This window comes from Hemicordylus capensis, chromosome 2 (assembly GCF_027244095.1).
Source record: "Hemicordylus capensis ecotype Gifberg chromosome 2, rHemCap1.1.pri, whole genome shotgun sequence".
In the NCBI taxonomy this organism is placed as follows: Eukaryota; Metazoa; Chordata; class Lepidosauria; order Squamata; family Cordylidae; genus Hemicordylus; species Hemicordylus capensis.
Window position 1 is genome coordinate 255,916,500 of NC_069658.1, and position 27,761 is coordinate 255,944,260.

General features: G+C 44.3%; 1 protein-coding gene across 1 annotated transcript; it reads right to left on the reverse strand.

Moving 5' to 3' along the window:
- Positions 1-7,618: 7,618 nt before the first annotated feature.
- Positions 7,619-27,619, reverse strand: LOC128346549 (zinc finger protein RFP-like). The gene is made up of 7 exons (XM_053299971.1): positions 27,140-27,619; positions 24,145-24,240; positions 16,306-16,536; positions 16,088-16,110; positions 14,865-14,980; positions 12,569-12,595; positions 7,619-8,961 (listed from the first exon to the last, which is right to left on the reverse strand). Exons 1-7 carry the CDS (start codon positions 27,551-27,553, stop codon positions 8,438-8,440), a joined length of 1,431 nt encoding a protein of 476 aa, XP_053155946.1. The 5' UTR covers positions 27,554-27,619; the 3' UTR covers positions 7,619-8,437.
- Between the last annotated feature and the right edge of the window lie 142 nt (positions 27,620-27,761).

Genomic DNA, 27,761 nt, shown 5'->3' on the forward strand with positions numbered 1-27,761 from the left:
GAGGGGGGAGCAGAAGCAGGGTGGGGGGAGGCTACAGGAGAAGGAATACACACATTTGCAACAAGCGATGTGGGTAAATCAATAGGATTCTCATCTCAAGAATAAGTCATGGACATGGGTGTAGCAAGGTTGTAGTGGGCCCAGAGACAAGGTTTTAAAATGGCCCCCCCTCACTGAAGCTCAGCTCATGAAGTAAAGAAATCTTAAATGAGTCTGAATAGTGGTATCAAAAAGCATAGTGTGTGTGTGTGTGTATACACACACACACACACACACACACACACACACACACACACACACACACACAACCTATGTGCCACTATAGAACATCATCCTAAATTATTTTTAAAAGGGTTTTGTAAATTGTGGACGATGCAAGTAATTTAATGGTCCTAGAGAAAGACATGCTGTTCTGGTAACTCCAGGGCTTAACACTCACTGGAGGATGAATACAACTGAAGGAGGATGAATACAACTGAACCGGGCAGGTGCGTGGATGGGGGAGTCAGTCATGTGATTTGCCTCTGAGGGGGCCCCCCAAGGCCGTGGGCCCCCAGACAACTGTCTCCCCTTGCCCTATTATAGTTACGCCCCTGGTCATGGAAATTGTCCTAGATTTCTGACCATTTATCTAGTTTATTTACTGTTATAAGGGCCCATTTTGTGATTTTATTTTAAAAACTGCTCTTCTATTTGATTGCATTTGGCTGCTTTATTTGCAGTGCATTAATTGTTTCACTCATGAAACAGGTCCCTTCACCTTCTACAGCCTGGGAAGTTCAAAGTATAAACATTAATGCCAAGAGAACATGGAAACAAACTAAGACATCCCAGTTACTCGAAATAATGGTTTACCGTCTTGACTTTCAGTTCTGCTATCCTGTAGAAAGTCTACGTGCCACCACCACCGGGCAAATAACTATGAGAATAAAAATCAAACCCACTTTATATATGTATTTCCCATCTATCTTTGTTACATCTAGGCAATGCAAATTGTTTGCTTTACGTACGTAAGAGAGCAGGCCTGTAGCCAGGCTAAAAGACTTGGGGGAGAATCACAAAAGTGTGTGTGGGCCAGGTTATATGGTCTTTTAAAAACGCAGGTTGGGGCATTTATAATGAAGTAGTGCAAAAATCAACATAAATTGCAATTTTCTAAACCAATATATTTAATAAATTCAATAAAAATTCACATGGTTAGTCACGTCATGGCTGGATTACTGTAACATGCTCTATGTGGGGCTTCCCTTGAATAATATCCGGAAACTGCCGCTAGTGCAAATGCGGCAGCTAGGGTTTTATCTGGAGCTGTCCGGTGGGATCACATTACACTCATTTTGAAAGAGCTGCACTGGCTACCAGTTTGTTTCTGGGTCCAATTCAAGGTGCTGGTTTTGACCTTTAAAGCCCTTGATGGTTTGGGCCCAGGATACTTGAGGGACTGCCTGCTCCTGAGGGTTGCTGCCTGCTTGATGAGGTCATCTGAGGGGGCTCTGCTCTAAGTGCCGACAAGGAAGGAGGCTCGGCTGTCGTGCACTCGGGACAGGGCCTTCTCTGTTGCTGCCCCCAGACTCTGGAATGCTCTCCCAGTGGCTATTCGCTCCTCAGTCTCCATCATGGCTTTTAGAAAGCAAGTGAAGACTTGGCTTTTTACCCAGGCTTTTATGTGATTGTCTCCTCTGCTGCTTCTTTGTATTTTGTATAGTTTTTAATGTATATATTTTAAAATCTTTTAATTAGACCTGTTTTTATATTTTAACTTAATATTTTAATTGTGTAATTTTTATAGTCCTGTTTAATTTTTCCATGTGAACCGCCTTGGGATTGCGTTTGATGAAAGGTGGTATATAAATGTAACAATAAATAAAATAAAATAAAGAAAGATAAAATGTGTTTCCTTAAGCAATTACAACAGGAGTATGCTTAAAATCTATAACAAATAAAAATCCACATAGTTTAATAATGAACGGTTTTCATTAACCAACTGCATCAGAGTATTGTTATTTATGACAAATAAAAATCCATATAAACTGTAAGCTGTCTTCATTAGGCAACCACAACAGGAGTACTTCTTGTTTATAACAAACATTTTCTTGCCTTTTCAGAGAGATGGGTTTTTAAACTTTTAGAAGTTTTAACCCAGTCTAAAAACATGGCTGCTTGCTGTGAACAGGGCAGGCCGTGTCACTGTCCAGCACATTGTTCTGTGTTCCACAGTGAGCAGTAGGGATGTGCAAACAGACTCAAATCTGCACCTGTTCAACATTGAACTGGCTCAGTTCAGAGTCGAACTGAACCACCCCTGGTTCGGCTCAACCTCGGACCAAACATCCCCCTTAGTTCGGGGGTTCATTGAGCCTTTTTGTAAAAAGTAAAATAAATATTTTTTTAAAAAAACTTGCCCGCTTCAGGGGATTCTCCAAAGTGGTGCGGGAGTGTGTGTGTGTGTCTGCAGAGGTTCCTCTCCCCTGCCGGTCTTCCTTGTTTTAAAATATTGCCCACTTCGAGTATCTTCTGTCCCTTCTGGGCCTATTCCCTGCCATTTTAGAGGCCCCCGTGCCTGCGCAGTCAGACCCTGCGTGGCTGGGTCATGACACATGATCAAGGAAACAAGGTTAACGGAGCGTGGTTTAGACTGCTGGACTAGGACCGGGGAGACCCGAGTTCAAATCCCCATTCTGCCATGATACTTGCTGGGTGACTCTGGGCCAGTCACTTCTCTCTCAGCCTAACCTACTTCACAGGGTTGTTGTGAGGAGAAACCTAAGTATGTAGCACACTGCTCTGGGCTTCTTTGAGGAAGAACGGGACATAAAATGTATACATTAATTAATTAATTAACCTCATTTAGCAGGAGGGGTTTTTAGCTGGGCTAGCTGCTGTAGAACCACCAGGCTCGCCTGCAAGCCCAGTGGTGCTGACGATTACTAGAAGCTAGGCTGGGCTCCCTTAGCCGGTTTTCTAATGATCGTTGGAATAGCTTCTGAGTCTCTTTAGGCCAGAACAACCTCCAGACATTGTTAAGTACCAGAACATCATGCAAATAGTTGCTCCTATTGTTTGAAACCTGCTACTATCTGGGGGAAACATTAAGCTTTTGAAATAAGTGTTGAGCTATTGGATCTTATGAGGTTTTGCCTATCTCCAAGAGGAAAATTGTAATTGGCTTTACTTCTTTCCTGTGCCAGATGCTAAATTTGCAAATCTTTCCCTATAAAGAAAAAACAGCCAGCTTTTGAGTTGTTAGGTGGGATCAGTCATCAGAGGGACTCTTGAAGTTGCTGTTTTCAACATGTTAAATTTGTGTTAGTTTAGTTTTGTTAGCTGAGACCATGCTGCATGGCTCCTGGGAACAAGCAGGTAAAGGTAAAGTGTGCCATCAAGTGGATTTCGACTCCTGGTGACCACAGAGCCCTGTGGTTGTCTTTGGTAGAATACATGAGGGGTTTACCATTGCCTCCTCCTGCACAGTATGAGATGATGCCTATTAGCATCTTCCTTATTTATTTATTTATCATATTTTTATACTGCCTATGTACATCTCTAGGTGGTGTACAAAATTTAAAATATATAATAGTCACAAATTAAAATACATAATAAAAACAATAGAATAAAATTATTAAAACAAGGGTTTTTTTAATTATTAAAATTAATTCTAATTAAAAGCCCAAGAGAATAGGAGGTTCTTGAGGTTCTTGATGAAAACTAATAGAGAAGGAGATGCTCTTATTTCAGCAGGAAGCTTATTCCAAAGCCCCGGGGCAGCCACAGAAAAAGCCCGGTCCTGGGTCGCCACCAAACGAGTCGGTGGCAACGGTAACTGGACCTCTCCAGAAGATCAAACAGGCAGCAGGGATTATGACAAAAGAGGCGCTCTCTTAAATATCTTGGACCCAAGCCATTAAGGGCTTGATAGGTAATAACCAGCACTTTGTATTTCACCCAGAAACATATTGGCAGCCAGTGCTGTTCTTTTAGAACCGATGTTATGTAGTCCCTTTGTGTTGTCTGTGCTGATTGTAGTTTCCGGGCTACGTACAAAGGCAGCCCCATGTAGAGGGCATTACAGTAGCCAAGCCTGGAGGTTACCAGCACATGTACCACTGTTTTAAGGTCATTCACCTCTAGAAATGGACATAGCTGCTGTATCAACCAAAGCTGATAAAAAGGGAGAGCTTTGGGTTCAGGAGCAAACTTTGCAAGCTTTTGTTTTCTGAACTGCATCTTAAGAGCTACTGAGCCTCCTGTCTTAACACCAGACAGGAAGACAGGCATGTTGCTTTGTTTGCCTGTAAACTGACCTGCTTTTTATTTATTAATTTATTATTTATTTGTTTGTTTGATTTTTAGACCGCCCTTACAAAATAGCTCAGGGCAGTTCACAAACATCAAAGACACTTTAAAACAATTTAAGAGCACTGGAAGGCCAGGCTGAACAGGTAGGTCTTTAGGGCTCTCCTAAATTCCAATAAAGAATTCAAATTACAGATGTCTGCAGGGAGCGCATTCCACAGTCCAGGAGCGGCTACAGAGGAGGCCCGCCTCTGGGTCACCACCAGGCGAGCTGTTATATCTAGCTTTTGATTGTTTTAAACTCGATCTGCTCTTTAAAGAGGTTTTAAGGCATTTTGGCTTTGAGTGCATCCTGGTTCTAGATAGAACAGGGAAGGTTTTAGTGTTTGTTTTGTCTTACAAGAGACTGGTGGCACCTCTACTGGAGGATTTTTAAATGGACTTGGGGGAGGTCCAGGGCTGGAAACCCTTTCCTAGATGGCCACAGATGAGGCAGGTAACAGGAAGATTAATGGCTCCACAGCTGGCCTTGGCCCAAGGAGAGCTGATAGGGGTTCAGCTGGGAATGGCTATGGCCTATGGAGCATGGCTGGCTTGGGAGAAGTGCTTCCAACTGGAAGCAGGTGTGTGTGGGGGCGGTTGCAAGATTTTTGAACGAATGGGAATTTGAGAAATTAGTCCTTTGGGGAATGTACAGCAGGGAGGACTCTCTCAAAAAGTGTTAGACTAAGCAGGGATTTTCAATGTTGGGTCCCCAGATGTTATTGGACTTCAACCCCCATAATCCCCAGCCCCAGTGGCCTTTGGTTAGGGATTATGGGAGTTGGCAAGGCAAGGCCCCAATAATATCTGGGGATCAGTGTTCTAACTTTTTTCATCTGTGTGTGAATAGGTTTTGTTCTGGGTGGCAGTATCAAGGCAGTGTGCGCGCACATGCATTCAGAGTGGGGCCTTCCTGAGTCAACCTGAGCGGGATCTAAAACTGAGCAGACATCAGAAAGTGTGTGAGTGCACACACATGCGCACGCCTTAGAGGGAGGACTGCTGGGGACCCAACATTGAGAATCCCTGGACTAGAGGATGATGGGTTAAGAGATTCAGGATGAAAATGGAAGAGTTGGGCAGGTAAGAGCAAAGAGGGAAGCAACCACCTGTAGCTAGTCTAAAAATGGGGGTGGGGGTATTGTGTGCTCCTTGTGGCCTGGGGCACTTAATCACAAATAAATGAGACAGAGAATTTATGGAGGAACCCTAGCCCTCCACCCACAAGTACAGGCCTGGAAGGCAATACTGGAGTTTCTGCCAGATGCTGTGTACTTGGTAGAGCATGCCAGGAGGATAAGCTCTTATCAAGATAAGCTCTTTTCTTCCTTAGGGAAATGATAGCAGAAACATGATTGCATTCCCATGAACTGTTGGAAATCAGCAGCTTGCCTGGATCCAGTTACATTCAGCTCTCGGAAATTCCCATTCATCAATTTTGAATGCTTAATGGTGGTGGGGGTGGAGGTTTACTTTGGTTAATGGTTGCTTTGGTTAATGGCTCTCCCCAGCAGCCATTGAAACCTCTGGTTAAAATGTAAAAGCCTGCAAATTTGTTTCCTGAGGCTGTAGTGAATTCTAGGAAAGAGCCCCACCACTGGGAAGTATAGACTGGAGTGCTGTTTCCTGGCTGTGATTTCTGAAAAACCAGGAGAGATTCCCTCTCCTCAGCTGTGGCAGTAGTCTTGATCTGGCATTGCAATAGGACTCTTAACAGAGGCTGTGTGGCATCTGGGCTGATTAGTTTCACACAAAGAGGAAAAGGGTTTTCTTGACGAGAGGGACACTGTTGAGTCAGAGGAAGCCTTACACTAGGGTTGACAACATTTCATTGCCAGAATGAGGGAGACAAGTTTTTTGGGAGGTGGGTGGGTGGGAGGTATATGCAGTGGTCATTAATAGCCTGAGTATCATTGATGTATATATGTAATTGAATCATATGCTATTGAATACATGAGGGACAAATAGGGACCAACATTTCATCCCTGAAATGAGGGACATCCTGCGTAATAAGGCTCAGTTGGCATCCCTACCTTACACTGCCCTTGCCAACCCCACTTTTTAAAAAGGATTACATAAATAAAATCTCATTCTTTCCTGTATTTTCATGTTACCTGTCATGATCTCCATCAAAAATTGCTTCCAACAATCACAAGAAATTGCACATATGCCCATTGCAGAAATGCTTGTTGTGTGGCTGAATGAACAGTTTGGCTTTTCCTAATTACTACTTGAAACACTTTAGAATCCTGCAGATCCTACATGTTTGACCAGTCAGTGGGAGAGAAAAAATAAAAAAAATAAATGGACACACACATACTCCACCTGGTTAACAAGAACTTTACAGACCTTAAAGGCCAAGTTGAAGACCGATCATCCTGGAGAGAATCTATGTGGCTGCTAAGAGTTGACACTGACTTGACGGCACTTAATCAATTATTTGGTGCATTTTTGGCAGATGGAGGTGCACATTCTCACTCAGGTCTCATCCAGTGTTTGGATGCGGTTGAATGAGTGAGGGCTCAAGGCTAAAGCTGAAATCAGACAAGATCAAAAGGGTCAGATATGATGCCAGGAGCCTTTAAACAATGGCCTAGCAGACAGTCTGGGTAGAGGCACACATCCTGAGTTGACTGCTGCTTACTAATCTCTCTCCTTGCCTTGAGGCAGTGCCGTTATCCAGAAAGGCATTTGAGTTTTGAATAATGCTAATTCTTCCTAATTTCTGATTAGGATCAGAAATGATTTACTGTTGCTTTAAACTAAGAAGTGCCTTCTGTAGTTTTCTTATGAAAACTATTATGACCGTGAGCATATGGAGAGACAGAAATGAAATGTTTTGGAGCAAAATAAAATTACAAATTGCTCAGATTCATGCAATTCGTGAGACAAGGCGAGGTGATTTCTTTGAGTTTGGGACTGTTACTAAGGAAAACAAAGTGGGAGACAGAGGACAGTCCCACAGGGCGCAATCTTGAAGGCTGCCCTCTGCAAGCCCCATTAACACGCTCATTCATTTCAATAAGACTTGCACCGGCAACACTCCAAATAGATCATGTTCCATTGAAATTAGCAAGAGGGAGATGCCAATTGGATTTTCTATCTCAAGCACCAAAATTTCATCAGCCACCCATGTGCAGTTATACTTTTCCTGCCTGGCTGCTACTTTCCAGAGAAATCTTAAGGCGACTAAAGCATTTTAGTTATCAGTGCTCTATCTGCACACCAGGAAGGTGAAAAAACAAGACAATTTTGAAATTGTAAAAATTGAAAAAACAAGAGCTTCCAAACTAGACTTTATACTCCATTAACAAATTTGGTATGTTTAATAGCAAATGAATAATATTTAAAGCAGTAATGGAAGAAACTCAATATGTTTGCAAAGATGAAGGTCTAATCTGCCTATTTCCTAAAGATCACCTGAAAGATAAACAAGCATTGATATCACAGATGGAAAGTTCTCCCCAATCTCTATGAAACTGCTCTGCCCAATTTCCTTCCTTCCCTCCCCTCACTCTTCTTGCCCTGGTCAGTTTTCCTTGCCTATAGAGGATTCTTACCCAAGTAGTGCTCAAAGTTTCCTTATGCTGCAGTGGACCGAAATAATCATGTCCTCTGCACCTGGAAGTTAAAATAATTTAGATAAGAATGACTCTCCTCCCCACCCCCGAGGTTCCTCTTCTGTTAAAGCCCCATGACTGACATAATTCAATAGATAGAAATGCAGGGAAGGGAAAGCCTACTCTACATCATTCCATCATCAATCTTTTAATGCACAAAAGCCCTAACAACTTTTCAACCCTACTTAGATTCTTCATTTTACCATGTTTGGGTAGAGGACATGATTATTTCAAAGTACTCTGATAAAAGGTAGTTCGAGCCTGCCTGTTCTGATTTAAAAAACAACAACAACAACACAATGATTCTCATGTACTTCCACCATTCTTGTCCTAATCGAAGTTTTGAACCATGAAGCAGAATCCTGACTGAAAAGCACCAAGGCTGTTCTTTCTTGCACGGGTATTGGGAAAATGCTAGAGTGTGTTACGTCCTTACTACTTAGGTTTAAAGTGATGACAGTGGTGGAGATTCTGCTCAAGATCTAGCACTTCAATTCGACTTCTGACCACAGCCAGAAAAAGGGTCTGATACTCTCCCCAAAGAATGAGGCTGTCTGGAAGCTGAAGATCAGTTTGTTTGCATCAGCATCGAAAAAATCCACCTGACCCTCTTCGTAGTCCAGGGACACCCGGATCTTCTTGGGCTGATATCTCCAGTTCAAAGCAGTCCACTCAGGATAGGTAAAAGCCCAGAGTTGACATGGAAGTGAGTCCTTCCCCAAAGCCCAGATTCCCTCCCTGGGATTAAGGTTGGTATCTCCCTTCCTTCTGAGAGTCTCTCTTGCAACCCCCATGGCCCACAATGCTCCTTTTTCCTCTTCCACTTCCACCTCCCATGAATGTCTTCCTGAAGTGAATCTCTCACGGCCCAACACACAGGGCATTCTGTCAAATCTCTCGGGGTTGTCGAGCAGCTCTGGTTTTCTGCAGCCTCTTCTCACGTTCTTCAGATCCTCAGACAGAATGAGTTCAGGATGTGCCGTGTCTGGATCCAGAGTGACGTTCACTGCGGGACAGAGAGAGAGAGAGAGAGAGAAAGCTAAATGGTGGGTGGTGTCAGATAAAGGATCCGCATCAGGTGGCCCACAAAACCCCCTCTCTCCAGGCTTCATCTGAATCTGATCAAGAAACCTAACAAAGAGCAAAAGAAGGTACTTCCTCAAGCAGGGTCAGGCTGGAGGAGAGAGAGGAAGCACTGGATGAAATAGCCTCTTAAGAGACCAGTCATGGGGGCATTTATTTACAAGACATTTGGGCAACATGCAACCAAAGTTAAAAGAAAATATACCACGAGCCCTTTCTCGCGATCCGTGAGAAAAGGCTTGAAGGGGCAGGGGAGGAAGCCTAAAAAAAAAGCTCCCCCCGCCACCGATGATCCTCGCTGTTGGTCTGGGTGCGGAGATCGCGCACCCGGATGTTCAGCTGCCTCCTCAGGTATTGCAGAGGGTTGTGGGTCAGGATGCGTTGCCCCGGCCCTTGGAATTCCCAGAATGCACTGTGTGAGCGCATGGTGCATTCTGGGGATTCCCCCAAAGTCAGCTGGGAGCCCCGCAGTATCCCAGACCCGGCTGCTGGTGGACGATTTAAAAAACGGGCCTAAGGGAGCACTAGCTCACTTAACCCCATTCAAGAGGGTGGCTGGCTTGGTGGGTTTGCCACCGAGGCACAGCCAGGATCAGACGCGATCCCACTGGTTCTCACATGTAGGCATGACTGGGCTTGTCTTCATCAGTCTGGTTTTGCCTGCGTGTGAGAACAGCCTCGACGGCCAACATCCAGACTAACAGCTGCATGCTCTGAATAATGTTTTGCATAAGCAATGGGGGAAGGGTGATTTTCGCCAACCCCCCCCCTTCCTCCTACAGCCTTTTGTGCCGCCCCAAATATGTTACCGAGGAACCCACAACACTAAGGGACATCTTTTCTGGAGGCACAGAGCACTGCAGAGGGTGGGGGGAGATTAACAAAGCCAGCCCTCCCCCACTGCGCACGCAAAATGTTATTCAATGGGCATGGTAGTCTGAAAATAGAACAGAAAAATATAGAACAACAGAATAAAATAAATGGAAGAAGTAAAAGACAGCATAATCACCAAGAGGAATAAACTCTCACTTTACATCTAATAAGATGGACATTGTACTTAATCCCAGAATTCTAGATTTGGATGAAACAAAAGCCATATATAGCCTAATTCCACCTGGAGCACAATAACAATAAGCATTTAATTAGCACTTTATAGGACAAATCCTTTCATGTCCTTTATGTCCCTGACATAAACCTGGGTAGCTTTTCCTCCTACCTTGCTTCCACACAACCAAAGGTTGAGAGTATACACAGCTCCCAACCCTGGGTAGGACAGAGTTTTTGACTGTGTGAAAGACTTCATCATCTATCAGCCAGCTGTCACCCTCTCTCCACATCCTTTTACCCTTCTTTTATACTCTGGTAAGCATAGTTTCGGCTCCAGTCTTAACTGAGAGTCCCTATTGCTGCCTATCTCCGGTAGTTCCTTCTAAATCAGGGCTGCACAGCTTTGGCCCTCCTGCAGATTTTATTTATTTATTGTTAGGTTTCTATACTGCATTAAACTATACTATATTTCTATACTGCATTAAACTATACTATATTTATATACTATAAATATACTATATTTCATTAAAACCATCTCAATCTCAATCTCAACATTTTTTTAAAAACTATAAAACAGTTGTCCAATAAAAATTATTAAATTGCAATATAAAAAGACAACTCTAATTAAAAATTAAAAAAAACAACATACCCAATGAGACCATAAAATACAGAGCAGCAGAAACAAGAACAGCATCCCGCCCCCCTTAAAAAAAAAAAAGCACCTGGATAAAAAGCCAAGATTTCACTTGCTTTCTAAAAACTGTGATGGAGACTGAGAGTGGATGTCCACCAGGAGAGCATTCTGACGTTCGGGGGCAATGACTGAGAAGGCCCTGTTCTGCGTGCACGGCAGCCGAGCCTCCATTGTCGGCACGTGGAACAGAGCCCACTCCAATGACCTTGTCAAGCGGCCAGAAATCCTTGGGATCAGGTGGTCCCATCAGATATCTCGGGGCCCAAAAAGATGTTCGATGACAACTCCCCTCATTCCTATTAGTCACTGTGGCTGGGGATGATGGGAGTCATAGTTCAAAAACAGCTGGAGCATCCAAGGTGTGCAGCCCTGCTTTAAATAGTCACCTTTGTTCAGCGCTTGCTGCAGAGTCACTATTGTACAGAAGCAAGGAGGACAGTTTTAAAGTCAGACTATTATATAAGCATAAAATATTTCATGCCATGTTTTTTAAAAAATTACTCTTACATTTATAAATAAATAAGTTACAGACCTGATTAGAATGTGCATGTGTTCAATGGGGCATACTCCCATATATGGGGGTAGGCGGTATAGGATTGCTGGCTCTCCCACCCCTGGTGAAAAGTGTCCTGTGGACGCCCATGTGAACACGTTAGTTAGGACTATATTGGATAAATTAGTGTATTGCAGGCTGTGGTCTTGAATAGATGCTTCCCTCCTAAGGCTAAGCAAGAGAGGCATTTTATTGTAATTACAATGCAAAAGGAAAGTGTTAGATCCGGCCTTGACACATTATATTTAGATCTAGGCATCAGCGCAAAAACCTAGGAGCCAGACCATGGACATTTGATAAATTTACTGGAGTTAAGTGATGGACATTGTGGGGGCAAGGGTAAACGGGCTTCTCTTCACCCCTTTCACAAGTAACATAACTTGAAACAGAAACAGGGCTCCCGGGGGTAAATAAAGATTTTATTAAATAAGTCTACTACTGAATATTCTAGTCTAGGCACCATGGTTAAATTTCTAGATCCCATGGCACCCTGGTGTCTGGAATTTGTCAAATCCTGGGTTAGATAACCCCTCCCCACATTCCATGGTCATGATCCTGACTGTGCCCCTCTGTGGCTGCTATTTAAACAAGTAGTTCCCAACCTGTGGGCTCTGCTCAGCGTGTAGACGGTGAAAGAGGCTCGGCTGCTGAGCACGTGGGACGGGGCCTTCTCAGCCACCGCCCCCAGGCTTTGGAATGCTCTCCTGGCTAGCATCCGCTCCTCAGCTTCCATCAGTTTTTAGAAAACAAGTAAAGACGTAGCTCTTCACCCCAGGCTTTTAAATGAGATTCATTTTAACTTCTGCTGCTCTGTGTTTTGTGCATTATTGTTTCATATAGGTTTTTAAATTTTAAAAGAGAGATTATTTTTATATTCATCTTAATAGCTGTACTTTCTGTGGTTTAATCGTGCAGTTTTAACTATACTGGAAACTGCTTTGAGATGATTTTAAAGAAAAGTGGTATATAAATAGAACGAATCAAAAACCTGGGGTCCTCCAGATGTTGCTGAACTATAACTCCCAGTATCCCCAGCCACAATAAATTGTAGCTGTGGATGCTGGGAGTAGTAGTTCAGCAACATCTGGAGGACCCCAGGTTGGGAACCACTGGTTTAATTTATTATTTTTTAAAAAAAAACAACACACCCCTAAATCACTGCAGGACTAAACTACACATTTCACACCCTCAAACAATCTCTCCCTTCCAAGTTCTACCAAATACTACCAAAATTACCTTTGTTCCGAGCTCGCTCCAGAGACACTGTGATGGGGAGGAAAGGGTGACATATTTACTCAGCTCACGTAGCTAGCAACATGTCATTTCACGTTAAATAAAATCTCACGAAACAAATGCCTCATTAAAATCAGCACTCAAGTTAAGACCATATTGCATGAATTGCCGTTTCATGTTTAAATCTGGGTAAGGGGCAATGGGCTGAAATGAAGCAAACTGGAAGGAGGATTTGGAAGGGGGGGGGGAACGTGCCTCCTGACTGGACTGGTGTGTTCAAGTAGGGCTGCAAGTTGAAGGCTTGGTGTTTGCATTCAGTCATGTCTAAGACTCCCAAGAAAACTGCTATTGCTTCCACTTCTTGTTCATGTGGTCAGCAGAGACACGCACCAGTCTATTATTATTATTATTATTATTATTATTATTATTATTATTCATTCGATTTCTATACTGCCCTTCCAAAAATGGCTCAGGGTGGTTTACACAGAGAAATAATAAAATAAATAAATAAGATGGATCCCTGTCCCCAAAGGGCTCACAATCTAAAAATATGGCATCTTCCCCCCAAAGGGGTGTGACTAGATGGGGACAGTCTTCTTCCTAGACCAGGGGGTTACACAACTTCAGCCCTCCAGCTATTGTTGGACTACAACTCCATCATCCCTCGCCACAGTGCCAACAATCAGGGATGGTGGGAGTTTTAAGCCAACAACAGTGGAGGGGGGGGCAGAAGGTGTGCAGCCCTGCCCTAGAGCAGGGATTCTCAACGTTGGGTCCCCAGATGTTATTGGACTTCAACTCCCATAATCTGCAACTAAAGGCCACTGGGACTGGGGATTATGGGAGCTGAAGTCCAATAACATCTGGGCACCCAACGCTGAGAATCCCTGCCCTGGACCATGAAGGAAGGGTGGAGAGGGAAGAACTGACCAGACAGGATCTTTAATTAATTCAGTTAATCATTTAAAATATTTACACCCCACCTTTTTACACATATCTATGTGGCCAGCAGAATAAAAATGGAAGAGTATACAACACAACTAGCTACAGTAGCAACAAATAAATAATTTTACAGTTTAATAGTATAACATTGTGTTACATTTTAAAAAGTTTAACATTTTAACACTTTAAATTTTAATTTGTATAGTTTTGTTGTAAACCACCCAGAGAGCTAAGTTTTGGGCAGTATACAAATGTGTTAAATAAAGTAAAAAGTGGCAAGCTAAACCAAAGCATAAAAATCATAGCAGTAAGAAAAGCAAAGGCTTGTACTAAAGAAAGTGAATCATGACAAAACACTGAAATCGGTGAGACGTTACTCATGACTAATGAGTCAAATTAATCTCAATGGGACCTAGTCATGACTAACTTTTTGGATACAGCCAAATAAAATGAATTATTTCTCTCCGTGTGCCCATATAAACAACATTACTTGTCAAAAAGATAGCACAAAGCGTGTGACAAAAACTTCTTGAGGGAGAGAATTCTAAAGCTTAGATGCCACCACTGAAAAGGCCCTGTCTCTAGTCACCACCTGCCCAGTCTCTGATGGTGGGAGGACTTGCAGCACGACCTCCTTAGACGATCACTGCATATTACAGGTAGGTACGCAGTCCTTCAGATATCCTCGTCAGTGTTCCCTCTAACAGGGATTCCCAGATGTTGTTGACTACAACTCCCAGAATCCCCACCTGCAATGTTTTATGCTTGGGGATTCTGGGAGTTGTAGTCAACAACATCTGGGAATCCCTGTTAGAGGGAATACCGATCCTCCTCCCACATGAGTCATTCTGACCCAAATCATCTGTCTTTACAGAAGCAGAGGAAGTATGAAAGAGTTGTCTCAACTTCTGATTGTGAATGCACTATCACAGATCTTATAACAAGAAAGAAAGGAGAGCTTTTTCAATACTGCCCCTCCTTAGTCCAATAAGTTGCAGTCCTATTATTTTTGGTTTAGTTCACATGCACAAAAAGCAGCACGGCTGTAGCTTGGGAATAAGCACCCAGCCAGAGCATTTGATTACAAACAGACCTACTGACGACAGGGTGGCAGTGATGGTAGTGGTGAGAACAGGGGAGGAAACAGGAGCTACAAGGAGATCCTTCTCCACTGGTGGATCCTTTGATGCACATGACATCTGCATCAAAGTTAACTTTCTCTCCTTTCTAGGAAGTAGATGTGGGAGTAATGCAGGAGAGAATGTGACAAGGAACTAGCTTTCCATGCAACTAGCTTGAAAGCGGAGCGTCCCTAAAGATCTGTATCGGTTCTCCGCCCTGAACTGTCCCCCAATACCTTCAAGCTCTTCCATGGCCTTTTTAAGGACTGATCTTTTTTGAGAGTAACTTCTGAGGGTCTCTTCCAGGCCTGGAGAAACTGCCAGCTGCTGCCTCACTTGCTCGTTCTGGTACCTGGAAGGAAGATGGTTTGGTTCAAGGAATAGTTAAAGAGCATTACGCCCCTGTCAACTTGTAATCTGGCATGGCAGGTTCAGCAGCACATCCACTCACACATAGGTTCCCAAGGTTACTATCTCAAGGCTGGGGTTATTCCAAGCAAGCTGGTTGTATTCCAGTTACTTTCTATTCTTAAGGAGAGCAAGGATAGCCCCCACCACCCCTCTAGATCAGGGGTGGCCAGCCTTGGCTCTCCAGCTGTTGAACTACAACACTCACAATCCCCAGCCACAAAAATTGTGGCTGGGAATGCTGGGAGTTGTAGTTCAACAACTACAACTGGAGAGGCAAGCTTGCTCCCCCAACCTTCTCTCGATTATAACTCTTTTCTGCTGTTTGTGGGAAAAGGCAAGGGAAAAGGCAGGGGACCTCTAAGGTGTGCACACATGCCTGAGCTCACAAGTTTTTTTGATGTCCACTCAGTTAATTTTAGATCCCACTCAGGTTGAATCAGGAAGGCCCCACTCTGAATGCACATGCACGCACACTGCCTTGATACTCCCACCCAGAACAAAACTCATTCCGCACACAGATGAACAAAAATTAGAGAGAACACTGCAGGGGACCATTTCTCAGGGCTTGAATACATTCATTGCACAGAGAAGGTTACAAGTCCAAAAGATGGCATTTTCAGTTAAAGCACCTGGGCTGAGAAACACTGGAGAACGGCTGTCAGTTGGAGCAGACAGTGCTAGGCTAGATGGATGAATTGTCACAGCCACTCACTGTTCCCTCTAACACCCAGAATCCCCAAGCAAAAGCTATTGCAGCTGGGGATTCTGGGAGTTGTAGTCAGCAACATCTGGGAATCCCTATTAAAAGGGAACACTGCAGCCAGTATATGGCAATTTGCTGAGGAGCTCACCCTCTTCACAAGGAAAAAAGCTTGATCTCCAATGACGTAAGCACAGCTGTATCCATACTGTCAAGGAAAAAGCCCTCTAACCCTCCTAGAATTTGAAGATCTTAAGGACATACTCACACTCTGTGGAAAATATAGTTTCAGCTGCTGCACAGGAAGGGTAGGGGAAACAGAAAGGGGACTAAGACAGAGCCACATACCTGCTCAGGGTGTCCCCGATTTCCTGAAGGAGAGAAAAAGAGAAGCTAGTCTCAGCTATAAGACAACACACACTGAACTGTTCCTTGTACTCATGGGAATTCTCTTGCCCCTTCCTAAACTGGGAAAACCAACTGCGAGTTGATTGTCATTGTCATTTCCCAGGCCGTACTTTCTTTATTCCAAGGGATTTGGGAGATGGGTTTGTCTTCAGTCTCACCTGCAGGAATTCACTTGCTGGTTGCTGGCACTTCTCTTCCATCTCCGTGATCAGGTTACTGAGACGAGAACTCTCCTCTGAGAATCTGGTGACATTTTCCTCCTGTCTCGTCTGCATTTCTTTTTCTAGATCATCCAACTGGGCCAGCCAAAAGTGTTTCTTCTCCTCAAGAAACTTTTGTGTCTGCTCAACGGCAGACCCAATCATCTTTTTCTCTAGTTCTACCTGGGTCTGGAGGAGAAAATGGACATTGGGAAAAGGGCAGAGAGCAAAATGAGTGACTCACATATTAGATTCCGGACTCTTCCTCGACCTGAGAGACCTCTGCTTCCACTAGACCCTTTCAACACTACAGTGCTGGCATGTTGCTGTTCAGCTATCAGCCAGAAGTAGAATTAAAACAGCAGTTCTAGATGGCATTGGACAGAGTGGTGTTCTCCCTGGTAAAATCTGCAATGCTTGTATGCACAACAAAGGGCAAGGGAATTGATGCTTTTGAAATTTAAAAAAAATAAATAAATAAAATAATTATTTATTTATTGAAAAATAATAATTATTTTTGAACAATAATGGTGGGGGGAGGGATCACAAGTAATTTTAAACTGTAATTTTTAGAAGTATATTTTTCCTTTAATGTACCAATAGATATATATTTTAAACTTAGCGGACATACTAAAAAAGCGCATGCATTAGGAGGCTCTGTGGCGATGGGACAGCAGCCTGCACACAGTTCCCTTAATCTCCCTCCACATGTTCGATGGCACCAGAAGTTGAACAGCTCTGCCCACACTCTGAAAACACTACATAAAAAAGGAAGCACTTTCCCCACACAGTGTATCAGTAACCTAGGGAATTTTCTGCCACAGGATGTGGTGATGACCACTAGCTTAGATGACTTTAAGAGAGGTTTAGATAAATTCATGGAGGACAAGTCTATCAATGGCTTCTAGTCTGACGGCTATAGGCCAGCCTCTGAAGAACGATACATCTAAATATGTTGTGGGGAGCAACAGCAGGAGAGGGGACATGGGGGGTTATAATCTGAAAGACAGGATAGAACTTCTGTTCTGGTCGAGGTTACACTCCCCCAGAAAGAACAGGTTGGTAGCTTGGGAGTGCTCTTGGACCCGGGTCTCACCCTGGTGACTCAGGTTGAGGCTGTGGCCAGGAACAGTTTTTACCAGCTGCAATTTCTTTATTTCTTGGATTTATATACTGCCCTTCCAAAATGGCTCAGGGCGGTTGACAAAATTAAAACAAACCACTAAAACAATAAAGAGCTAAAACAAATTAAAAGCAATATAACAACAATTAACAATTTAAAAACATTTTAAACAATTAAACAAGTGATTAAAAGCCACCAAATCAGGTTAGAATATTAAAAGATTTAAAAACCCTGGAAAGCCAGGCCAAACAAATATGTCTTAAGGGCTCTCATGAAGGCTAATAGAGAATTCAAATTGCGGATTTCCGCAGGGAGCACATTCCACAGCCCTGGAGCAGCTATAGAGAAGGTCCGTCTCCGAGTCGCCACCAGATGAGCTGGTGGTAACTGGAGACGAACCTCTTCAGATGACCTTAATGTGCGGTGGGGATCACGCAGAAGAAGGCGCTCTCTAAGGTAACTCGGGCCTAAGCCGTTCAGGGCTTTAAAGGTAATAACCAGCACTTTGTATTTTCCCCAGAAATATATCGGCAGCCAGTGCAATTGTTTCAAAATAGGCATAATATGGTCTCTCCGGGTTACCCCAGAGACCAATCTGGCTGCCGCATTCTGAACTGAAGTTTCCAAACTACGTACAAAAGAAGCCCCACATAGAGCGCATTGCAATAGTCAAGCTGGGAGGTTACCAGCTGGTGCACCACTGTTTTGAGGTCATCCTCCTCAAGGAATGGGCGCAGCTGTCGAATCAGCCGAAGCTGATAGAAAGCACTCCTGGCCATGGCCTCCACCTGAGAAACCAGGGTGAGGCTTGGGTCCAGGAGTACTCCCAAGTTGCGCACCTGCTCCTTCTAGGGGAGTGTAACCCCATCCAGCACAAGAAGATCTAACTCACTCCTCAGATTCTGAGCCCCCCAATGAGCACCTCCGTCTTGCTTGGATTCAGCTTCAATTTGTTCTTCCTCATCCAGCCCATTACTGCCTGTAGGCAGGCATTTAGAGAATGAGTGCCATTTCCTGAAGATGAAAGGGAGAAGTAGATTTGGGTGTCATCAGCATACTGATAACACCCAGCACCAAATCTCCTGATGACTTCACCCAGCGGTTTCATGTAGATATTGAAAAGCATTGGTGACAGAATGGAGCCCTGAGGGACTCCATATAACAGCTCCTGTTTTGAGGAGCGACTGTCACCAAGCTCCACCATCTGGGATCTACCCGAGAGACAGGAACGGAACCACAGCAGAGCAGTGCCCCCTATTCCCAACTCCCCAAGGCGACCCAGAATACCATGGTCGATGGTATCGAACGCTACTGAGAGATCCAAGAGGACCAACAGAGTCACACTCCCTCTGTCGACTCCCCGGTAAAGGTCATCCATCAGGCCGACCAAGGCTGTCTCAATCCCTAGAACCCCATAGCCCGTTCTAAAGCTAGTTTGAAATGGGTCTAGATAATCAGTTTCCTCCAAAACCGCCTGGAACTGGTTAGCCACCACACTCTCGATTACCTTACTCAGCCAGGGGAGATTGGCCTATAACTATCCATCGCTGAGGGATCCAGGGAAGGCTTCTTAAGAAGCGGTGTAACTATTGCCTCCTTCAAACAGGGAGGTGCCCTACCCTCCCTCAGCGATACATTTATGATATTAACTAGGCCATCTCCAACAACCTCTCCGCTAGATCGAAGCAGCCAGGCTGAGCAAGGATCCAGAGAACAAGTGGTAGGCCGTACCGCTCCAAGCAGCTTGTCCACGTCCAATTAATTCAACAACTCTGTCCATTCCTTGAGGAGAATGACCTGAAAACAGTGGTATGAAGGAGAATGGCAAGGGGGCTTTGCATGATTAAACATATGTATACATATCATATAGGTAGTTTTATTAAATACTCAGTGTCTTTTATTGTATCACATTGTTTAAAGCCTTACTTTGAAGCTATCAAATCTTTGGTTCATGTCCGATCATGAAATTGTTTCTGCTTGAGGATTTTGGGATTTTGCTTATCTTTGCAAAATATCATGTACTAACTCTGAAACCCATGAGAACACAGAAGTCAAACTTGGTGTGAACTCTTTGGTGGACCTTCTTGTTTTCCATTTAGATCTAGGTTTTAAGCAAATCTGATGCTGATGTAACTGGATTTTATATGAAGGAACTCGATTATACAGTACATACTTGGTATATATACACCTTAAGAGACACAGCGGGGAAATAACAAGCAGAAAGTTGCCAGTTCAAATCCCCGCTGGTATGTTTCCCAGACTATGGGCAACACCTGAATTGGGCAGCAGTGATACAGGAAGATGCTGAAAAGCATAACCTCTTACTGCGCGGGAGGAGGCAATGATAAACCCCTCCTGTACTCTACCAAAGAAAACCACAGGGCTCTGTGGGCGCCAAGAGTCGAAATCAACTTGATGGCACACTTTACCTTTTTATATTTTTTATTTACACACACACACACACACACACTGAAGTATACACAATAATCATGGGGGGGGGGAAGTGGGGGTTTTCTATGCTTTTAATTAAAAATTCAGCTATGAACTTCAGTCTGCTGACAGGCTATCAGGTGATTTTGAAAAGCACTTTGCTCATCATGTTCAGCTGTACCAGCTGCCTGGCTGACCACAAGGCAAGGAAAAGTAGTGGCTGTCTTCCATTAGAGCACTGATTTGATTTTTTTAATACATACATCCATAATGCTAATATGTTTTGATGCCTTGTTTGCATTCTAATATTTACAAATACCTTAATGGTAATCCAATAAAAGGGGATTATTGTTTATACTTTTGATTTATATTTCTGACCAGAGGGTTCATTTGGCTTGTATAACTGAGACCTGGATGGGGAAGGCTAGTGGCCCAGTTTGCGCCCAGCATCTCCCACCAGACTACTCAGTTATGGAAGTGGGCGGAGGTGTGTGTGGAGTGGCTGTGGTCCATAAGAATGCCATCTCCCTTACCAGGCCCCCCCGCGAGACAGCTGACATATTGAGTGTGTATTTTTGCCGCTGGATCTAGGGATAGATTGGGGATTCTGTTGGTGTACCAGCCACCCCACTGCCCAACTGACGCCCTAACTGAGCTGACAGAGCTGGTCTTGGAGTCACCCAGACTTTTAGTGCTGGACAGACTTCAATATCCACTTTGCAGATGACTTGTCTGGTGCGGCTCAGGAGTTCATAGCGACCATGACAACGATGGGCCTATCCCAATTAATTTCATGCCCAACTCATGTTGCCGGCCACACACTAAATTTGGTCTTTTGTTAAGATCAGGGGGGTGTTCCGTGGGTGGGGGAATCTTGTGGTTTCCCTATTGTCATGGAAGGACTACCACCTGGTTAAGTTTGGTTTCACAGCCATGACCCAGCCCTGCAGGGGTGGAGGACCTATTAAAATGGTCTCTCCAAGACGGCTGCTGGACCCAGTCGGATACCAAAAGGCCTTGGAGGGTTTCAGTGTTGGTGCTGCCAGTGATTCTGTCAATGCCCTAGTGGGAACCTGGAAAAGGGAACTCACCAAGGCATTAGAACGATCACTCCTAAGCGTCCCTTCCAACCTGCTTTGAAAGTGGCCTCGTGGTATACAGAGAGGTTACAGAGCCTGAAGCAGCAAGGCAGGCAACTGGAATGCAAGTGGAGGAGAATTGTGCTCAAATTTGACAGGACACAGAATAGAGCCTGTTTGAAGATTTATGCGGAAGTGGTGTGTGCAGCAAAAAAACAATATTGGTCTGCGCACATTGCTTTTGGAGATTCGCGTTCAGCAGAGTTGTCCCAAGTTGTGAGGAATTTGATACAGGCTCCTTCCAGTTCGAACCAGTCCCTGAAGAATATGTTCTGTTAGAATGCCTTTAATGGGTTCTTTGTGGACAAAATCTCTTGTACTTGGGCTGACTCGGACTCCACTGTTTCTGGAGAGTCTATTAAGGAGGTGTCCAGCAATCCCTCTTGCAGTATTAGATTGGATCAGTTTCAATCTGTGATGCCTGATGACATGGACAAGCTCCTTGGGGAGGTGAGGCATACCACTTGTTCTCTGGATCCTTGCCAAACTTGGCAGCTTCTATATAGCAGGGAAATTGTTGGGAGATGGCCTAGTTAATATCATTAACGTATCGCTGAGGGAGGGTAGGATGCCTCCTTGTTTGAAGGAGGCAATGATTAGACCACTTCTTAAGAAGCCTTTCCTAGATCCCTCAGTGACGGATAGTTATAGGCCAGTATTCAATCTCCCATGTTTGGGCAAGGTGATTGAGACAGTGGTGGCTAACCAGCTCCAGGCCGTTTGGGAGGAAACAGATTATCTAGACCCATTTCAAACTGGCTTTAGAGCAGGCTATGGGGTTGAGTTTGCCTTGGTTGGCCTGATGGATGACCTTTATCAGGGAATCAACAGAGGGAGTGCGACTGTTGGTTCTTCTGGATCTCTCAGCGGCGTTCAAAACCATCAACCATGGTATCCTTCTGGATCGCCTGGGGGAGTTGGGGATAGGAGGCACTGCTTTGCAGTGGTTCGCTCCTATCTCTCAGGCAGATTCCAGATAGTGGAAATTGAGGACGGTTGATCTTCAAAACGGGAGCTATTATATGGAGTTCCTCAGGGCTCCATTCTGTCACCAATGCTTTTTAACATCTACATGAAACTGCTGTGGATGTGAAGCATGTTACCAGTATGCTGATGACACCCAAATCTATTTCTCCTTATCATCACTATCATCATCATCAGGAAATGGCATTCATTCCCAAAGGGCTGCCTTTGTACGTAGTTTGGAAATTTCAGTTAATTCAAAATGCAGCAGCCAGACTGGTCTCTAACCTGGAGAGACTATATTATGCCTGTTCTAAAACAGCTGCATTGGCTGCCAGTGTGAAAATACAAAGTGCTGGTTATTACATCTATCTATCTATCTATCTATCTTTTATACTGCCTGATACGTACATCTCTAGGTGGTGTACATCCCAGCAAGCTCTGTAGTGCTTGTATCACCAGACTGTGGGCAAGGCTTCAGCATGTCAGCAGGGTGGCAGACATTGACCACGATCTTCAAGGGGGCCTGCACAGAGTGATCACGCCTTTTTCGGCATGGACCGTCCACCCTTGGCAGGGAAAGGGCATTTAAGCCTTTTTAGATGGCATTTAAACCTTTCCCTTACAAGACATACACCACTGCCCTCACAAGAGCCCCACAACCAAACAGCCTTGCATGAGCATGCTAGAGAGGGGCACTATTTATCTGTTACTCTGGGAAGGGATCATGAATATTTCCTAGGAGTGAATGTTTGTTTGTTTTTCAGTTTTTATACAGCCTTTCATAAGGCATCCCAAGGCAGCCTACAAAAATTAAAATACAATGAAATTTCATGAAATACATTTGAAACCTTGAAATCAGTTAAAAAGTACAAATCATAACACACCAAAAAACCACTATAAAAAGGATAAACAGAAGCAGGAAAGCTGGGAAACCTGGCAGCCCCTAAGGGGTAAAAGCCTGAACAAATAAAAAGGTTTGTAGTTGTTTTTTTAAAAGCAGCCACAGATGTCAAAGAGCAGACATTCACTGGGAGAGCATTCCAGAGCCTGGGGGCTACAACAGAGAAGACCCTATCCCACATGCTCTTTAAAGCCCTGAACGGCTTAGAGCCGGGTTATCTTAGAGTGCACCTTTTTCTGTATGATCCCCATCTCACATTGAGGTCATTTGGAGAGGTCCGTCTCCAGTTACCACCAGCATGTCTGGTGGCAACTTGGAACTGGGCTTTCTATGTAGCTGCTCCTGGCCTATGGAATGCACTCCTGGCAGATATCCGTAGTCTGGGCTCATTGTTGGCCTTTAAGAGAGCCCCAAAGACTTACTTGTTTGGCCTGGTCTTCCAAGGTTTTTAAATTGCTTTTAAGTATTTTTATTTTTAATTAGTTTTAAATGGCTATGAACTATTTTAGATTTGTTTTTTATATTGTTTTAACCTGTTTGTTTTAAATACTGTTTTTGTATTATTTTACTTGTTGTGCTCTGCCCACAGCTTTTGGATGGGGTAGCATAGAAATGTAATAAATAAATACATACATACATACGGATCAAAATCTGGCAAATTATTTTTTGGAGTCTCCTTTTGTCAGACCTTTTTGGCAGGACATCTGTTCCCAAAATGAGGAAGCTAGTCTGGTTCCATTATGTCAACTGGATGTTTTTAAGAACATCTGTATCTGTGCAGACCATATATGGGAGATCACCCTTTAGATTTTCGGGAATAACCGCAAACCAGACATGGGGCCTTTGTGACACTGATCATGATATCATTGTGTTCCCAATTTAAATTTGCAAAGTGTTATGATTTATAATTATTCTATATGACATCTTCCTAATTTATAATGGGAGGCCTTTTGTTATTTTAAAGTAACCTATTAAAAGTACCCCCAGACCACCCTCTAGGGAGGCAACCTTTTATAACCCCTTATCTGAGAGGAGTGTCTTTCCTTTCCAAGAGGGTGGTCTGGGGGTACTTGGTGTCTCCCCTTTCGGGGGAGGACATTTCATGTGTCTTTTGCGCTGTTCCTTTTTGAGGGACTGATTTCAGACACTGAGATGTCTGTTGCCTCAAGAGCAGAGTACAAGGAGCCACCCAATCAACATTCATCTCCATCACATGAGCTACCAAAAGGAGAACCTACCAGACCCTGCTTGCTCCTCTGATCTTCAGTCAGTTTCTGATCCATAAGATTTTGTTTCTCTTTCTCCACAGACTGAAGCTGGGCCTGGATTTTTTCCTACACAAACAGAAAAGGCCTTTGTTATAGAGTGGGTGGGTATCTATCCATTTGACACCATGGGGGATTCCCTTAGAAAGCCACACATATGATTTGAAAGTGGAGAGAGCTCTTCTGGGTGGTGAGAGGCCTATTACATTGTGGCCAGCAAAGGGCATAAGAGCAGCCCTGCTGGATCAGGCCCAAGGCCCATCTAGTCCAGCATCCTGTTTCGCACAGTGGCCCACCAGATGCCTCTGAGAAGCCCACAAGCAAGAGGTGAGGCTCTTGCCTGTGGGCTCTCTCTTGTTGTTGCTCCCCTGCAACTGGTACTTAGAGGCATCTTGCCTCCGAGGCTGGAGGTGGAAACCTCGGCAGTCCACTGTGAACAATCCAAAAAATATTTTTTCAGATATAAACACGCAGATTCATTCTAACTCTTAGACTCTGCCTTTAGTGCTGAAGCAGAAACAGAAGTTGCTAAAGCACTGCCTGGTCTTGTTGTAGTGCTACCTTCCAGCTTGTTCTTCCTGGGGACTAGAACAGGCTGCTTGGAGAACTTTCATTTTCTTGCTCAACCCACGCCCACCTTGGATGATTAGAGCAGCTAGAATAGCCCTTTCTGTCTGGGTCTCAGGGATGCCCAATAGGAGTACAACAAATATTTATGTACCACTTTTCAACAAAAGTTCCCAAAGCAGTTTACATAAACAAACCAATAAATAAAATGACTCCCTGTCCCCAAAGGGCTCACAATCTAAAAAGAAACATAAGACAGATACCAGCAGCTACCACTGGAGGAATGCTGTGCTGGGATTGGATAGGGCCAATACCTCACTGAGGAAGGGCATAGTCCCTGTACTTCTGAAAGAGGTTGTAGCGAGGCCCCTCTTGGGAAAAAAGCTAACCTGGGTGTTAATATTCACCACGTGTCAAATCTGCCTGATTTGGGCTAGATGTTTTGAGTGTGTGGTAGCCTATCAATTGCTCCTGGATGAAAATAAATATATGGCTCCATTCCAGTCTGGTTTCCAGCCCAGTTTTGAAACTGCCTTGGTGAATGAGCAAGAAATGGGCAGGGGGAGAGACCTCTCCTCTCCATTCCTTTGTTTGTTCCAGGCTGGACTATGGCAATGCTTCAAGTTGGACTGTCTTTAAAGACAGCCTGGAAACTTCTGCTAGTCTAAAATGTAGCAGCCAGATTGTTATCTGGGTCCTCCAAATCAGAGAATATTACTCTGATCTTAAGTCATCTTCATTGGCTGCTTATCTGTTTCCCTCTCAATTTAAAGTGCTTATTTTATTCATGGAATCCCTAAATGCCTTGGCCAGGAGGAGAGCTGGTCTAGTGCTAGCAAGCATGAATTGCCCCCTTTGTTAAACAGGGCCCACCCTGGTTTGCATTTGAGCACTGTAAGAGATTCCCCTTAGGGGATGGGGCCACTCTGGGAAGAGCATCTGTGCATGAACTAGATGAACCAATGGTCTGTCTGACTCAGTATAAAGCAGCTTCTTATGTTCCAGGTTACCTCAGGATCTGCCTGCTCCAGCATGATCTGCCTGCCAGTTAAAATTATCACCAGAGGCCCCAGTCTTGGTCTTATCTCTGTGCAAGATCAGATGAATATTGTGAGATGGGGACTTTTCAGTAATGAAAGTGGAATATCTTCCTTCCTTCTAATTTTTAGAAGATCTAATCTTCTAAATTTAATCTCTTCCAATATAATCTCTTCTAATTTTTAGGAGTCTGTTAAAAACGTTCCTATTTCAGTGTGCTTTGAATGTACGATTTTAGTCTGCTGTCCTGCTTTTAATCTGACTACTGTTTTAGGATATCTCTTTTTATTGTTGTTATGATTAATTTGTAGTGTTTGTAAATTTTACTATCCTTATTGTGTATCCTAACTTTTGTAAGCTGCTTTGTGTGCTTTTTCAAACAGAAGTGCAGGGTATCATCAAACAAATAATAAAAAGGCGGATATGCATCTTAACCCCTGATAACCAGATAAACAGATATTTTTCAAAGTGGTGATCCTCCTGATATTTAGTGAGGAGGGGGAAACCACTGGGGACCTATTCAGCCTCAGCCCAGTGTCCCTCCAGTGGCTGGTGGTGGTGTCTACATTGCACTTCTTTTAGAATGGAAGCCCTTTGGGGGCAGAGAACCATCCTTTTATTCTTTTTGGATGTAATCTGGTTTAAGCACTTTTCACTCGCACACACAATAATAAATAATAATGGCTGACATGCTGAAGAAAATTAAAGTAGTCCCACTGAAATTAATAGGACAAGCATTAAGAGGACAAGAATTAAAAGAACTACTTTGAGCAATTTTCTTCAACATGTCAGCCAATAAACAACGTTAGTCTTTTATTTCTGAACTGGTTCAATGCACACACAAATGACGAAGAGCAGAAGCTGGAAGTCTGGAAAGAGCTGCCGAAAATGGCTAACTGCAGAAAAAAAAAAGAAGGGTCAAACTGATCGAGCTTCCCAGTAGATGATGCCTAGAATTATTTGCCAAATACGACACTAAACTAAGCCAGACTAATTAATATGTGGGAAACCCCTCCAACTGTAACCCTGGATCACACATCGTTCACAGTGATCGGTCTCGTCTTTAAATGTTTCCCCTCCTGGGGCTTATTTGGGGGGGGATGCAGTGAAGCTGGGGAACTGTAGTTGGACTGAAACAGGCCTTGGCTTGGCCTAAATGAGCCTGGATGAGGGAGAGACTAGAGGTTAGGAAACATCTCGGCTGAGCTTGCCAACTTAACGAAATAACAAAGGTTATTTCCAAGGCTACGCTTATCCAGCCTTCTTTCCTTATCACACACGCACTGTGCACGAGCAGGCTCCCGCGAAACAGCTGCAACATGGGGCAACGTTCACCCACCCACCCACCGTGAAAATCCCCTACCTTATACTGCCGGGCAGCCTCCTCTGCCCGGATCACTTTGTGATCCTGGTGCTCTTCGGAGCGCTCGCAGAGCGCGCAGATGGCCGCTTGGTCGTCTTCGCAAAAGCGCTCCAGGGGCTCCTGGTGCTGCTCGCACTCCCCCCTCTTCCTCTTGGCGCCCTTCCCCAACTCCAGCTTCTTGACTAGCTCGACCACATTGGCCAGCTGCCGGTTGGGCCTGAAATTCCTCTGCTCGAAAGGTTTCCGGCACTGGGGGCAGGACGCCACTCGGCCAGCTTTCGCCCAGTGCCGGGTGAGGCAGGCCTGGCAGAAGTTGTGCCCGCAGTCCAAAATCACGGGGTCTTTGAAGTATTCCAGGCAGATGGGGCAGCTGGATTCGTCGCACAGCCCCTCCACGACACCCCCGGCAGCCATAGCCGCTTCTCCCGGAAGCCAGCCTTGGTTTCGTTTTTTGATTCCAAAAAAGGAGAGGGCGGGTCCTCCTGCACTTCCTTTCCCCTCCTTTAGGAGCTGCCGAAAGCTTTCTGGAATTGGCAAAACCAGATCAGAGGATCAAATCGGTTCAGAGTCTGCAGCACGGTGGTGCCCTCTGGCGTAGAGCTGCTTTAGTAATCCAAGCATT

Bases quoted from the DNA above. Each gene is read 5' to 3' on its own strand.
- LOC128346549 (XM_053299971.1), bottom strand. From the start codon at position 27,553: ATGGCTGCCGGGGGTGTCGTGGAGGGGCTGTGCGACGAATCCAGCTGC. The intron at 14,981-16,087 runs GTATGTGGCTCT...TCTTCCTTCCAG, and splicing joins ATCGGGGACACCCTGAGCAG to GTACCAGAACGAGCAAGTGA. The intron at 8,962-12,568 runs GTAATTTTGGTA...TCTGTCCCGCAG, and splicing joins GGAGCGAGCTCGGAACAAAG to TGAACGTCACTCTGGATCCA.